The sequence below is a fragment of the Gorilla gorilla genome, chromosome 18 (genome assembly GCF_029281585.2).
Source record: "Gorilla gorilla gorilla isolate KB3781 chromosome 18, NHGRI_mGorGor1-v2.1_pri, whole genome shotgun sequence".
In the NCBI taxonomy this organism is placed as follows: domain Eukaryota; kingdom Metazoa; phylum Chordata; class Mammalia; order Primates; family Hominidae; genus Gorilla; species Gorilla gorilla.
Genome location: NC_073242.2, coordinates 118,306,478 through 118,320,697, shown reverse-complemented (window position 1 = coordinate 118,320,697; position 14,220 = coordinate 118,306,478). Strand labels below are relative to the sequence as shown.

The window sequence follows — 14,220 nt, the reverse complement described above, 5'->3', positions numbered from 1 at the left end:
CCTGGAGAGCAGTGATAGCGCACTCTCCACAGCGATGCCGGAAGAGGCCTGCGGTTCTCTTTTGATGTCACGTGGGTCTTTGTGCAGCTGGCATGGCTGCCCAGGGTGAGCTGCGGGCTCTCTCATTGTTTTCGGCCTGTTATCTGCTCACATATCTTCTTGAGCTTACTTAGTTCAGTCCGGAAAAGCAAGACACGGCGGAGCTGGTTATCCCTGTTTCTGTCGTAAGCACAGTAGTGTTCTGAGTGAAGTGTCGCAGACTCTGCAACCCTGGTGAAGGCCATCTTTGAAGGCTTTCTGCTGGCCTTGTGGTGTCGGAGACAGTGGCTGTCTGTATCTCCGGGGCCTCATTTGAAGCCCTCTTTTTCTACTGGTCCCTCAGGAACCAGCATGGCAATTGATTGATGTGAAGGTGCCACTCACACCTTTGTCACATGGTGAGTCCAGTTGCACCCTCTCGTGATTCTTGATCCATCGTGATAAGTCTGTACAGCCTCCCAAAGTGCTGGGATTACAGGTGTGAGCCACCACGCCCAGCCAGGTTTCAGATTTTCTTCACTGATATATTCTCATTAATTTTGTGATTTCAGGGGGAAAAGGGATCCAAATTCTTAAATACTTTTCAAGGGGGAAAGATTTAAAAATGTAATTCAAACTAAAAAGCATTTAAGGCTGGGTACAGTGGCTCACATGTGTAATCCCAGCACTTTGGGAGGCTGAGGTGGTTGGATCACTTGAGGCCAGAAGTTTGAGACCAGCCCGGCCAACATGGCAAAAACTCATCTCTACTAAAAAATACAAAAAATTAGCCAGGTGTGGTGGTGCACACATTTAATCCCAGGCACTCGGGAGGCTGAGACAAGAGAATCGCTTGAACTGGGGAGGCAGATGTTGAAGTGAGCCGCATGCCCAGCTAATTTTTGTATTTTTGGTAGAGACGGGGTTTCACTATGTTGGCCAGGCTGGTCTCGAACTCCTGACCTCATGATCCACATGCCTTGGCCTCCCAAAGTGCTGTGATTATAGGCGTGAGCCCCCGCGCCTAGCCTTATGTTCATTCTTAAAATTTATTTTAAAACAAATAATTGTCAGAATGCACACATAAGTTTGTCAGAGCATTCATTCATTACCTACTATGTGTAGGACAGTGAGATTGTACAGCCCCTTCCTCCTTTGAACTTACATGTTATAAATCAAATCATGCTTCATGTTTGTTTTAACTTGCAACCATTTTAAAATCAGAACTTTTTTCAAAGCTGTTGTTACCTTGTTTAAAATTATTTAAATACCAACTTTGAGTTTTCCTTAAATTCTATTCTGCATTTGTAGAGAAAATATTCTGTATTTATCTTACGTGCAAAGTAGAATCTTTGTACTAAACATCTGCGACGTGAAATTTGAAAAAAACAGTGGTCTGTAGCAGTCTTTTAAAGATTACACGCTTCCACATTTCCACATTCCTCAGATTCTATCTATATTAAGAGCCATCGTCCTGCGAAGGCTGTGGTCAGTCTGAGTTGCAGTCAGCAAGGTCAGGTTATCTTTTCTTTTTTTGAGACAGAATCTCACTCGGTCGCCCAGGCTGGAGTGCAGTGGTGTGATCTTAGCTCACTGCAGCCTCCACCTCCTAGGTTCAAACTATTCTCGTGCCTCAGCCTCCTGAGTAGCTGGGATTATAGGCACCCGCCCCCATGCTTGGCTAATTTTTTGTATTTTTAGTAGAGACAAGGTTTCACCATATTGTCCAGGCTGTTTTTGAACTCCTGGCCTCAAGTGATCTACCTGCCTCAGACTCGCAAAGTGCTGGGATTGCAGGTGTGAGCCACTGTGCCCAGCTTGTTTATCTTAAGACCAGATGTGGCAGCTGATGCTGGGTAAACGCCCTGTGACTTCCTGCTTCACACAAAACAGGAACAAACGGGAAAACCGGGCACTTGAGACTTGGGCTAGAGCTGCTTGCTCTTCCATGCTTTCTTTCGTTAAAAAATCAGTTTGGCTCTCCTTTTTGAGTAGCTGGAGAGCAGCCCCTTACCCTTTCACAATTATTCTGTCAAAGTTCCACATTAGGACAGGACGTTCTGGGTGCGCCTCCGAGTCTCCCCATGCCTTCAGCAAAGCTGCCACTTCCCTGTTCAGCCCAGTCTGCGTGCTCGGTCCGGCAGGCACTGAGCAGGGCAAGGCTGCGGGGCCTCCTTGCCGCACTGTGATTTCGGGCACAGAGGATCGGCTTCTGTGGTCTTCAGTTTCCCTGGAGTGCCCAGTCCCCTCGCTCACCCCTCCAGTCCACTGTGGGGCCTTACCGCCCTTGCTGCCAGGCTGCTCACACCTCCGTTCTGATCATCCCTTTGGAGGCGCCATTCACTGCTGCCCTTACGGTTGCACACCTAATAACCTAATGGAATTGTCTCTGATTGTGTTAACTGTGTAAGAAAACGCAGTATGGCTTTCAGATTAAATTCCTCTGCCTCTGTGGGCCAGCATTATTTCCGCTTTTCAAATGCAAACTCACACGTGCTCGTGGTCCTTTCATATAAATTCAAACTTGAATTAAACAGGTGACTTGGTAAAAATGTTGCCCTGTCTCCAGGTAGATTGCGCCAAGATTGAGTTTGAGGAGACCTGACTGGCGTCTCTGGCTCGTTGCAGGGAAAGCGCCCACGTTTCTGTGTTGATTGTTGTGTTGGTGTAAGAGCAGAGGAGAAAAATGGTTTGAGTTTTTCCCCAAACAGTAGGAAATTTACCTTTAATTTAAATCAGTTCAGTTTTTAATGTCAGGGCTTTTCCCAGTGTTACGGACCCTGACAGCTGGTGTTCCTTCTAACCAGGGATTACATCTACTATAACGACGTGTATGCCTTTAATCTGGACACCTTCACATGGAGCAAGCTGTCCCCGTCAGGGACGGGGCCCACACCCAGATCAGGCTGCCAGATGTCCGTCACTCCCCAGGGCGGCATCGTCGTCTATGGGGGCTACTCGAAACAGGTAAGGCAGGGGGTGGGGAAACAGGCAAGGCGTGGGACGGGGAAACAGGCAAGGCGCCGGGTGGGGAGACGGGCAAGGCGCGGCGTGGGGAGACGGGCGAGGCGCGGCGTGGGGAGACGGGCGAGGCGCGGCGTGGGGAAACGGGCAAGGCACAGGGTGGGGAGACAGGCGAGGCCCGGCGTGGGGAGACGGGCGAGGCGCGGGGTGGGGAGACGGGCGAGGCGCGGCGTGGGGAGATGGGTGAGTTGCGGGGTTGGGAAAACAGGTGCTGCTGTCTGTGGTCTCTTCAGTTTCATGAACATTGAAACTTTCACATGGGATTACTCATTGGTTGAATATAAACAGTTCTTTGTATTGAATTAGAAATAGAGATAGTGTTAGTCGGCTCCTCTGTGAACTTGGTGCCGTGTTAGGGCCCTGTTCTGTTCTCCACACCCCTGTCAGCAGTGCAGTGTGAGCGATTCTGTGTTCTGAGGGTCTCCTTCCTGCACCATGGACGCTCAGTACTGTGTAGTATTCTCTGTGGAATGAAATTCTCCTCGCTCCTGTTAACGGGCTTGTTTCTTTGGTAACCTGAGAATAGTGCTGACAGGAATGTTCTTGCGCCCACCCCGGAGCCTCCTGCTCGTGGGGCGTGTGCTCTGCACGTGTACTGGCATCTGCTCGTGGAATATGTGTTCCTCACACGTACTGGGGCCTGCTGCTCGTGGAATGTGTGCTCCTCACATGTGCCTGCTGCTCGTGGGGTGTGTGCTCCACAGAGGCGGCTGGCACAGGCTCTGTCCTCGGCACTCAAGTGTTCCTGTTGCTTCACTCCCGTTTCACACTCTGCCAACCTTTACATTTCTGTGAATCTGAGAGGTACGAAGTAGTATCTCACTGTAGGGTTTTAAAAAATCCTTTGTATTTTGAAAATTTTTAACCACAGCTAACTTTTGAAAGAATTTTACGGGGAACACCTGTATACTCCTCCTAGATCCTGCTATTAAGATTTTGCTATACTTAGGCCGGGCGCGCTGGCTCACGCCTGTAATCCCAGCACTTTGGGAGGCTGAGGCGGGTGGCTCACGAGGTCAAGAGATTGAGACCATCCTGGCTAACACTGTGAAACCCCGTCTCTTCTAAAAATACAAAAAATTAGCCAGGTGTGGTGACGGGCGCCTATAGTCGGTGGTAATTTCTTATGCGTCATTTACCCACAGTGAGGGGACATATTTTTACAAGTGCACGCACCATGTGACCCACACCCTGATCCTGCCGTGCCCTTCCCACTCGGCACCGCTGCCCGCCCTCCCCTCCGCCCAGAGGTAACACTGCTCTGATTTTCCCACCGTAATACATCTGCCTGTCCTGGAGCTTCTGCTAAACACAGGCACCCAGATGTGGGATTTGGGCCAGTCTTCTTTACCTCGGCTTTTCAGACCCATGTGCTGCATGTTTTTGTTCATTGCTGCTTCGTGCTGAAGTGTTCCGTGATATGACTATCCCACAGTTTGTGGTTCTGTTTTTCGTGGTTTCCATTCTTCAGAAGACACAGCCTTTGGAAGCAGCTGTGACTAAAGCTGCTATGAGCATGTCCATACGAATCTTTTGAGTGGCTACATGTGTTGGTTTCTCTTGGGTAAATAGATATCTGGAGTGGAACTGCTGGGCCCTGTGGTGGGTGTGGGTGTGCGTGTGGGTGTTATTTAATAAGGAACGGTCAGCTCTCTTCCCAAAGCAGTGGCCGGTTCCACTTGTGCTGGAAATGTTGGGGAGTTCCAGTCGCTCCCTGTTCGTACCAGCCCCAATGGCGTCAGTCTTTCTGTTTTTAGCTACTCTGGTGGATGTGTGGTACCTCGTGGTTTTAATTCTCATTTTTCTGATGACTGCTGGTGTTGAGTGCTTTTCATGAGCTTGTCTTTCCTGAAGTGTGTGTTCATGTCTTCTGCTATTTTTAATGGGCTGTAGTTTTTGTTAGTGAGTTTGTTAGTGAGTCCAGAAGGTGACATTCTGGACACCAGTTCTTTTCAGGTGTGTGGATTACAAATACCCTCCCAGTAGTGGCTTGGCTGGTCACCTTCCGAAGTGTTTGTTGATGAGAAACTTTGAGTTTTGATAAAATCTAATTTATTACGTTTTTCTTTTGTGATTATTGCTGTCTGTGATACAGGAAGACCTTGTTTACCTTCAGTAACAAAGATTTTCTTTTATTTTTCTGTAAAAATGATATGGTTTCACAGTTAGTCCTGTGATCTGCCCGGAACTAATTCTCAAGAGCAGCATTAGGTGAGTGTGGAGGCTGTTTCCCCCATGTAGATACTCACTTATCTCAGCAGCATCTGTTGGAAAGGCTTTTTAGGCCGAGCACAGTGGCTCACGCCTGTAATCCCAGCACTTTGGGAGGCTGAGGCGGGTGGATCACTCGAGGTCAGGAGTTCGAGATCAGCCTGGCCAACATGGTGAAACCCCGTCTCTATTGAAAAATACAAAAATTAGCCAGGCGTGGTGGGGCGTGCCTGTAATCCCAGCTACTCGGGAGGCTGAGATAGGAGAATCACTTGAACCCGGGAGGCGGAGGTTGCAGTGAGCCAAGATTGTGCTACTACATTCCAGCCTGGGCAATAGAGCAAGACTCATCTCAAAAAAAAAGAAAAAAGAAAAGGCTTTTTATTCTCCATTGAATACCTTAGGAACCTTTGTTGAAAATCACATGCCTGCAGGAACATAGGTCTGTTTCTCCATTCTGATCCACGTTCATTCTGCTGCCCTGGCAATAAAGGATTTCAGCCTTTTAATGGCAATTGGTCAGAGATTGTACCGAGTTGATCGGAATGAACCGATTTTTTTCTTGGTCATCTTTTGTTCTGCACAGAGAAAATCACCCTATTTTCTGGAGTAGTGGCTGGCATCGGTCAGGCTTGTCTAGATACTCTGGCATGTGGGAGGGCACTGAGAATAGGCTGACTTGGCCGAAAGCCAGGCAGGATGCCCCGGTCTAGTGCTTTCTCCCAGCAGATGTGTCGTAGAGTGCAGCAGGACAGTGAACAGCCAGACCGGCTAAGCTGTATTGCTTTCATCAGAGTCGCATGTCATTCTCAGCAGCTGCTGTCTGCAGCCACGTGCACCCGCCCTCAGTCTGACGGTGGATGATCTCAGTCCACTTAGTTCAGTAGCTCTTGGCTCTGAGCCTGTGGCGTTTGGAATTGCAGTGAAAAGCTTGTCTGTTTGGATTCATGAGGGATTTATCAGAATTAGCGAGAGATTTGAGTTGTGAATGGTATGGAGTGTAAAAAAAAGTCGGAAGCCTAAGCAGGTGGTCAGCTGCTCCATGGCCGAAGCGGCAGTCTGCAAGAACTGATAGAAACTTTTGTACATGGCCCGTACCTGAGCTTGGGGCTGGGGGAAGGTCATCTTTGCTCTGGCGCCATTACACCCCCACCCCCCATGCTCTGTCCTCTTGGCAGGACCCAGCTGTGCTGTGCTGCTGCGTGGCCCAGGCCAGAGAAGACCCCACACGCTGTGGGCACACGCCTCTCCCCCACGCAGGCCCCGTCCATGCTCCCAGGAGGTCCTGCCACCCGCCACCCACCCTCACCTCACATTTCACTGAGCAAGTAGAGGTGGCTTGGAGAGTGCCTGACCCCTGCCCACTGCCATGCACTGCACTCTCCTGCCAGAGCTGGTGCCTCCCCGGGGCCCTCAGGATCACACCACAGTACAGCAGCTGGAGTGACCTGCAGAGATGCAAGCCAGGCCAGGTCTCCTCCATGCAGAACCCCCATGGTCTTCGTCTCAGCAGGGCTGCCCCCAGCTTCCATCCCCCTGCGTGTCCTTGTCCTTCTGCTCACCATCCTCCCTGCTGGATACAGACTTGGCCATTGTCTCTCAGCCCGGAGAAGAGAGTCTCACAGGGCCAGTCTTCTGTCCACTTGCGTGCCTGGTGCCCGGACAGTGGCGTGCTTGACAATGTTTGATCAGATGAAGGCATTCTGACAGTGGTTCTGCATGGCAAGGCTCCAGAGTTTGACATGTGAAGAGCTCAGGTTCATGAAGTGGACAGTAGTGCTCAAAGCCTTGACCTTGGGGCTGAACCTGCCTGTAGATTAAGAGGAACTCACAGACACCTGCCCTCCTTCCTCCTGCTGTAACCAGATCCCGTCCCAGGCTCCCTCAGGAGATGCATCTGAGTAGCCTCTGGAGGACTTTAAACACTCTCCAGGCTCTGCGCTGCCATGAAGAACCGGCAGCTTTGGTCAGTATCGTAACCACGTTTTATAAATTCCGAGTCAGTTTGGGTCCAGCTAGTGCTTTGACTATGATGACTTGTATCCTAACAAAAGAGATGCAGCGTCTGGGACAGCAGACCCAGCAGCATTCACGTGTTGAAGACGCAGTCCTTAGACCCGGCCGCGTTCACGTGTCGAAGACGCAGTCCTTAGTACGTGCTTCCGGTGTTGTGGGAGCTTCTGGAGAGGGGAAGTTCTCATTCCTTTAGAGAGTCAGGGAACCAGCACAGGTCTTTGGAAATGGCGTTTGGATGGGGAGGGTGGGGGTGCGACGGTGGAAGGTTTATCACCTAGTGGTCTGTTTCCATGGACACGTGGGCAGCCAGGGGCGGAGTCCTGCTGAGGACGGGGCCCTCCTTCCTGCCTGCGTTTTGACCTCAGTTGTCATTGTGTGCCTGGAGGTCAGGAGATAACGTCCCTGCATAGCCAGGAGAGGGCTGTTCTCTGCACGTGCCACTGTTTCCGCGTGGCCGTGGAGCATGCCGGCAGAGGCCAGAGCGTCCTTTCATTTGCCAATGGGAGCTGAGCTCCTGGAAGACCAGAAGCAGACAGTTGTTGCGAGTGTGGACTGTGTGACTCGGGAGACCCCGGCTGACCTCGGAGCCAGAGCTCCGTGCCCACCGGGCCCCTGAGCTCCGTGCCCAGCTCTCCCAGGTCACCGGCTGCAGGGTGTCTCAGCTTGTCTTGTGTTGGGGAATTGGGCGTGGCAGCGGCTCCTACTCATGTTCCAGTACACACAGACCTGTGGCCACACCTGTTTCTGGGTGTATTTTTTTTTTTTTTTTTTTTTTTGACACAGAGTCTCTATCCCCCAGGCTGGAGTGCAGTGGGGCAATCTAGGCTTACTGCAAGCTCCACCCACCGGGTTCACGCCATTCTCCTGCCTCCGGAGTAGGTGGGACTACAGGCGCCTGCCACCATACCCGGCTAATTTTTTGTATTTTTAGTAGAGATGGGGTTTCACCATGTTAGCCAGGATGATCTCGATCTCCTGACCTCGTGATCTGCCCATCTCAGCCTCCCAAAGTGCTGGGATTACAGGCGTGAGCCACCGTGCCCAGCTTTCTGGGTGTATTTTTTAATGGCGAAGCTGAAAATGTTCAGTCTTGGAAAGCGACGGGAAGAAGTCTTGGCTGTGGGGTGTTGAGTGGCCGTTGGCCATTAAGAAGGTGATCTCGGATGTGGATGGGAAGGTGCCCTGGGGCCCAGCTTCAGGTATAGAAGCAGGCAGGGCCTTGTCCTGGTTCAGACACGCAGAGGGGCTTGACCAGGTTCCAGGAGAAAGGACTGAGTGACTGGAGAGGCAGGCATGGTGGGGACCCCGGGCTGGCTCTGCAGAAACCATCCCAACAGCAGTGTCCCCAAAGAGCCTGAGGCTGTGGCAGGGGACATACATGGGCCTCTGGAGCAGCTTCCCTGAAGCAGTTTTCAAAAGGAAGCTGACTGGAAGTCGTGCTGATGGAAGTGATGCTAAACGTAATCGACAGGGTGTTATTTTAGCAGCAGCCCTGCCTAGAGGGGGTGCGCGGGTTCATGCTGCTCTCACGACAGGTGGTTGGGCGGGGGTCCTCTCGTCATGGGTCCCTCTCTCCCAAGCCCTGCGAAACGTGAGATGCCTCCTGTGCACTGATGTGGTGCGGCATCTCCCCAGGGGTGCGGCAATTCCGCAGGGGCTCGGCGTCTCTGCAGGGGCTCGGTGTCTCTGCAGGGGCTCGGTGTCTCCGCAGGCGCTCGGCGTCTCCGCAGGGGCTCATCACCTGTGGTTGTGTGGTGAGGAGGGCACGGTGTGTGCGGTCGCTGTTTGCCCAAGCTGTGCTTTTGATGGGTCGCTGGATCCGCGTTTGGCAAAGGTGGTTTAGGAGTCATCTTCGGGCGCCTGGATGGACAGTCTCAGTGGTGTGGGAAGGAGCGGCCCCCGTGGTTTCTGTGTTCACACACGTCCTCTTGGAACCGACACCCTCTCCCTGCCTGATTGTGCTTTCGGTGAACATTGGTGCTGCCATCAGCCCTGTCTTCTCCCAGGACCAGTCGTCTGGCCGTCTCCTCCCACAAATGCTCCCCGGCCATGGAGCACCTTTATCTACCTACCACTGCACCACCGGCCCCTTCTGTGACCAGGCCTGAGCCAGTGACGGGGTCCTTTGGTCGGCCCTGTGTGTCTTCTGCTCTCCTGATGATTGAAATGGGTCAGCGTCTGAGCCGACAGCCGGGTGAGCCAAAGCGGCTGCATTGAGGACTCACTGCAGGCTAAGCTAAGTGACCTGTACTTCTGCGGGAGGTGGGATCTCATCAGGGGATGTGGCTGCAGGCTAAGCTAGGTGGCCTGTACTACATTGTGCGGGAGGTGGGGGCCCGTTGGGACTTGGCGTGTGTGGCCGGTGCGCCTCGAAACATTCAGGCACAGCTGTGCTGGGCTCTGGGGTCTCAGCCGGATGCTAAGTAATTCCAGAGCCAGCCCTGTTGCGCTCACCCTCCATGTTGACACTTGATCTCTCTCTCAGATGTCTTTGCATTCCAGCAATAATGTATTAGAATGAAGTCTAACTTCTCCAAAAATTCATGCAGATTCTGTTTACTTCTTTAGTGTAGCCGAATTGGTTTTTGTGGAAAGACTTACTACGTGAATGTAAAGCTGGTTTGGTGTACAGTAATAGAGCTTGAGCACAGGTGATCCAGAAAAACAGAGGGCAACAAGGCCGCTGTCTGTTACTTTCTTTGAAGACAGATAGGTTGGATTTTGGGGAAAGTCACAACACTTCAAGAAAAGAAACTGCTGTAGAAGGAGGAGTTAGAAGCTGTTGGGGAGGTCGAACCATGGGCCCTATTAGAGGGTGTGGCCAGCCAGCTGTGTGCCGGAAGGAACCTGTGGACTGGTGTGAGCAGAGCAGGCCTTGTGAAGTGCTCCAGCACTCTGGCTTGCATGGTCTGGAGGGAAAGTACTTAAATATTGTAGCATAAAACATTCCCCCATAGCCTGTTAATTCTAAGAAGAAAATGTTGCTGTCAGCAAAACAAGACGGTTCACATAGACAGGTGCAGGGTACTACAAGGAGACAGAGACCTGCCGAAGCTAAGCAGCGATTTGAGTTTCTGATGACAAATAGAGACGTCACTGAATTCCTTCCTTGTCCCCCCAGCAGATGAAGTCTCTGGGTGTCAATTCAGTTCCCAATAATGCTAGGCCCTTAGGTTTGGAAAAGCAGGCACGGAAATGACAGCCATTTTCTATCAACCTGCTACAAAAAGAGACTAGAGTCTCAATCACTGTCTGTAATGTGCAGAAACTGCATCACTTGAATTGCACAGATGTTTCTAGAAGGAGAACGAAAGAGACCCAGATTCAGTTTTCACTTCCTGAGATTCAGGTCGCTCTCCATATGGCCAGTGTGGAGCCCTCTTAGTTCTAGGACACTCAGGCCCAGGTGGAAATATGAAGTCTCTGTGGACAGTGGATCATTTGCATATTTCAAAAGGAAAATGTTTTTCTTCCATTATAGTAAATACAGTACATGTTAGCTATAAGAAAAATAACCATAAACAAATATTTCCTTGCTCTACCAGATGGGAGGGCCTAGAAACAATACTACCCGGTAGCAGTTTACACATCCATTGCCCAAATCTTGGTCTCTTTAATTTTTTTAATTTTTGAGAAGTCTCACTCTGTCATCCAGGCTGGAGTGCAGTGGCATGATCTTGGCTCACTGCAGCCTCTGCCTTTCAGGCTCAAGTAGTCCTCCCACCTCAGCGTTGGGAGTAGCTGAGACTACAGATGCATGCCACCATGCCTGGCTGATTTTCGTATTTTTGGGGAGAAATGGGTTTTTGCCATTGCCCAGGCTGTTCTTGAACTCCTGAACTCAAGCAGTCTGCCCACCTTGGCCTCTCAAAGTGCTGGGATTACAGCAAATCTTGGTATCTTAGTTTCTTTTCTTTTTTTTTTTTTTTGAGACGGAGTCTCTCTGTGTCGCCCAGGCTGGAGTGCAGTGGCAAGATCTTGGCTCACTGCAAGCTCCGCCTCCCGGGTTCACGCCATTCTCCTGCCTCAGCCTCCCCAGTAGCTGGGACTACAGGCGCCTGCCACTGCGCCTGGCTAATTTTTTTGTATTTTTCGTACAGGTGGGGTTTCACCATGTTAGCCAGGATTAGTCTTGATCTCCTGACCTCATGGTCCGCCCCCCTCGGCCTCCTGAAGTGCTGGGATTACAGGCGTGAGCCACCGCGCCCGGCCCCTGGTTTCTTGGTTTCTAACACCATTCTCCAACAAAGGGAACCGGGGCTCCCTTGAGAAATGGCTAATCGTAGGGCCGAGCAGGGAGTATATAGGAGGAATTGAGCATCTTGTGGTGCCAGAGCCTAAGGAGGTGCTCAAAGGAACCCACAAAGATGGTGCAAGTCACAGGGACCCAAGAGTAGCTGTAAAGGTTCCTAGTGGCAGCTGTGTGTCGTTGAACAACCCGAGCAACAAAGATGGGTGGTGATAGAGCATAGCTGAACTCTGCGTCAGTATCCACGAGACGTAGCGTGTACCCAAAGTCTACATCAGTATCCACAAGACCATAGCGTGTACCCAAAGTGTACATCAATATCTACAAGACCATAGCGTGTACCCAAAGTCTACGTCAATATCCACAAGACCATAGCGTGTACCCAAAGTCTACATCAATATCCATGAGACATAGCGCGTACCCAAAGTCTACATAAATATCCACAAGACCTTAGAATGTGCCCAAAGTCTATGTCAATATCCATGAGACACAGAGCGTGCCCAAAGCCTGTGTCAATATCCAGGAGGCACTGAGCGTGCTTGAAGTCTGTGTCAGTATCCATGAGGCACAGAGCATGCTTGAAGTCTGCGTCACTACCCCTGCGACCACAGTAGCATGGCCGAAGTCTGTGTCAATATCCGTGAGAACATAGAGCTGAAGAGAAACTGTTAGACATGACCTCAGCCAGGCGGTCGATGTCAGCATCCACCGTGATGAGCCCTGTTGATGGTGTGGACCCTTGATGGGACGTGATGAGATGGGCACTTCACCCCGGGGGGTCGTCCTAATGATTCGTAACCCCAGTCTAATGAGAAAGACAGCAGACAGTCCCAGTAGAGGGGTACTCTATAAAACTCTTGAGCCATCCACACAGCTATCATGGTCCTCAGAGACAAGGAGAGTCGGAGAAGCTCAGGGCCCAGAGGAACCTGAGGAGGTGACAGGACGAAACGGCCGGTGGGACCCTCGACAGGATCCCTGGGCAGGATGAGCGGCGGAGCACCGGGGGCTGTGAATGAAGTGTGGGCTGCACTCCCAGTAACCGGTCATTGCCGGTTCCTGAGCCGTCACGAGGGCGTCAAGGAGAGGAAGGTATTCATGCTGGGGGGACATTGGTGTGGGCGTGTGAGAGCTCTCGGTACTATTCGTCTCAATTTTCTGCAAATACGAAACTTCTAAAATAGTGTATTAAAAATAGAGAATTAAAGTGCGACAAATACAAAGATGAGATGGAAATGGATGGGGGCCCTCCACCCAGGGTGAGCGTTTTGCTTGCTATCTCCCTCACAACCTTAGGTCCCAGGTAAGGGGTGTGGCACCAAGACTTGCAGGGCATGGGTGCTGGGGAACAGTGCACCTGGTCCGGCTGAGGGTCTCTTGAGGCAGAAGACTAAGGGTTAAGGGACATGGAGCGCGTTGTTTTCGAAGCTTGGAGAAGTCTTTCAGTGGGCAGTGCCTGCCCTCTGCACACAGTAGTAACTTGATTTCTGCTGTGAAGCCTGAATCGTGTTATTTGAAAGGCGGTGGGGATCCACCGGGATCAGGAACAAAGAGTGACTCTGTAATGGTATCAGAGGCCCCTGCGGTGGTTTCCACACAGACCAGGGCTGCTGTGGAAGCTGTGCGTGCCCCGACAGGAACTCGAGTGTACTGTGTGATCGCGGCCATTAGAAAGGTGGCCTCTTCAGATGGACCCATTTGGGGGATAAAGCCTGTCAGGTGGTGCCAGCCCTGAGCACACTGCAGGCACGCTTTGGAGCTTTGGGGCTGGTCTACAGGGAAGGCCTCCAGCCCCTTCCATCCAAAATGCGCCCACAGGGTTGAGGGGTCTGTAAGCAACCACTGTAGCTGCCCCCGGTTCTCACACAATTCCTTTCTATTGCAGAGAGTTAAGAAAGACGTGGACAAGGGCACACGGCACTCAGACATGTTCCTGCTGAAGCCGGAGGACGGGAGAGAAGGTAGAGGCGCTGTGCCTGCAGGGCGGGAGCTGGCTGGTCTGTGTGTGGCGGGAGGCGGAGCCGACACCCTCCCATGGATGTGGGGCTGGCGGTGAGCCCCTGCACCCTGCCCGGAGTGGAGGGCCTGCCTAGATGGCCCATTTCGGGGTGGGCTGGGTGGGACAGGCTCCATAGCCCTGGTGTGTGCTGGGCAATCACCTTTGGGGGCATTGATGATGGACTGACTGAGAAGCACGGGTGCTGTTACCCTGAGACAGCCCTCTATGGAGCAGTGAGCACAGTGCCCCTCAGCAGCTCCTGATGGTCCCCTCCAAGGGTCTCAAGCTCTCGAAGGGAGAACCATCCTGGGCCTTGAGTACAAGCCACCAGGAGTCACTGGGGCTGCCTGGCACTGTGGTGACGGGCCTCGCTCTTGGGGTGGTTGCGGGCAGCAGCTGGGCAGGCTGGGTGTGGGCTGCCCAGCCAGGGGGCAGTGTTGATCATCCACAGAACTTCAGAAGTCATCACCGAGACTGCTATTGGCGCTCACAGGGACGGCCTCCAAGAATGGCCATGGCCTCTGTCAGCTTGAGTTACTGAACTCGGGGCTGTTAGAATGCCTAGATTTCTAAAAGCTTTTAGCTAAACTGGGATCTAAGAATCAAAATTTTCTTACTAAAGCACAGGGGAACAATCATCATTCTCTGGGACTTTTTAAAAGGATGACATGGGATGACCTAGGGGACAGCCCTTTACATGGCT

At 51.8% G+C, this 14,220-nt stretch overlaps 1 protein-coding gene across 20 annotated transcripts in view; it reads left to right on the top strand.

Annotated features, from left to right (window-relative positions):
- The window catches only part of KLHDC4 (kelch domain containing 4), a 64,252-nt gene that overhangs the window by 34,980 nt on the left and 15,052 nt on the right, over positions 1-14,220 (top strand). For all 20 annotated transcript variants that reach the window (XR_010131627.1, XR_010131625.1, XR_010131623.1 and 17 more), the window contains 2 exons: positions 2,826-2,985; positions 13,404-13,479. Coding sequence is in view for 13 of the 20 variants with exons in the window: in XM_055364465.2 (XP_055220440.2) it covers positions 2,826-2,985; positions 13,404-13,479 (236 nt within the window). In the remaining 7 variants the exon portion in view is untranslated. The remainder of the gene's footprint in view (positions 1-2,825; positions 2,986-13,403; positions 13,480-14,220) is intronic.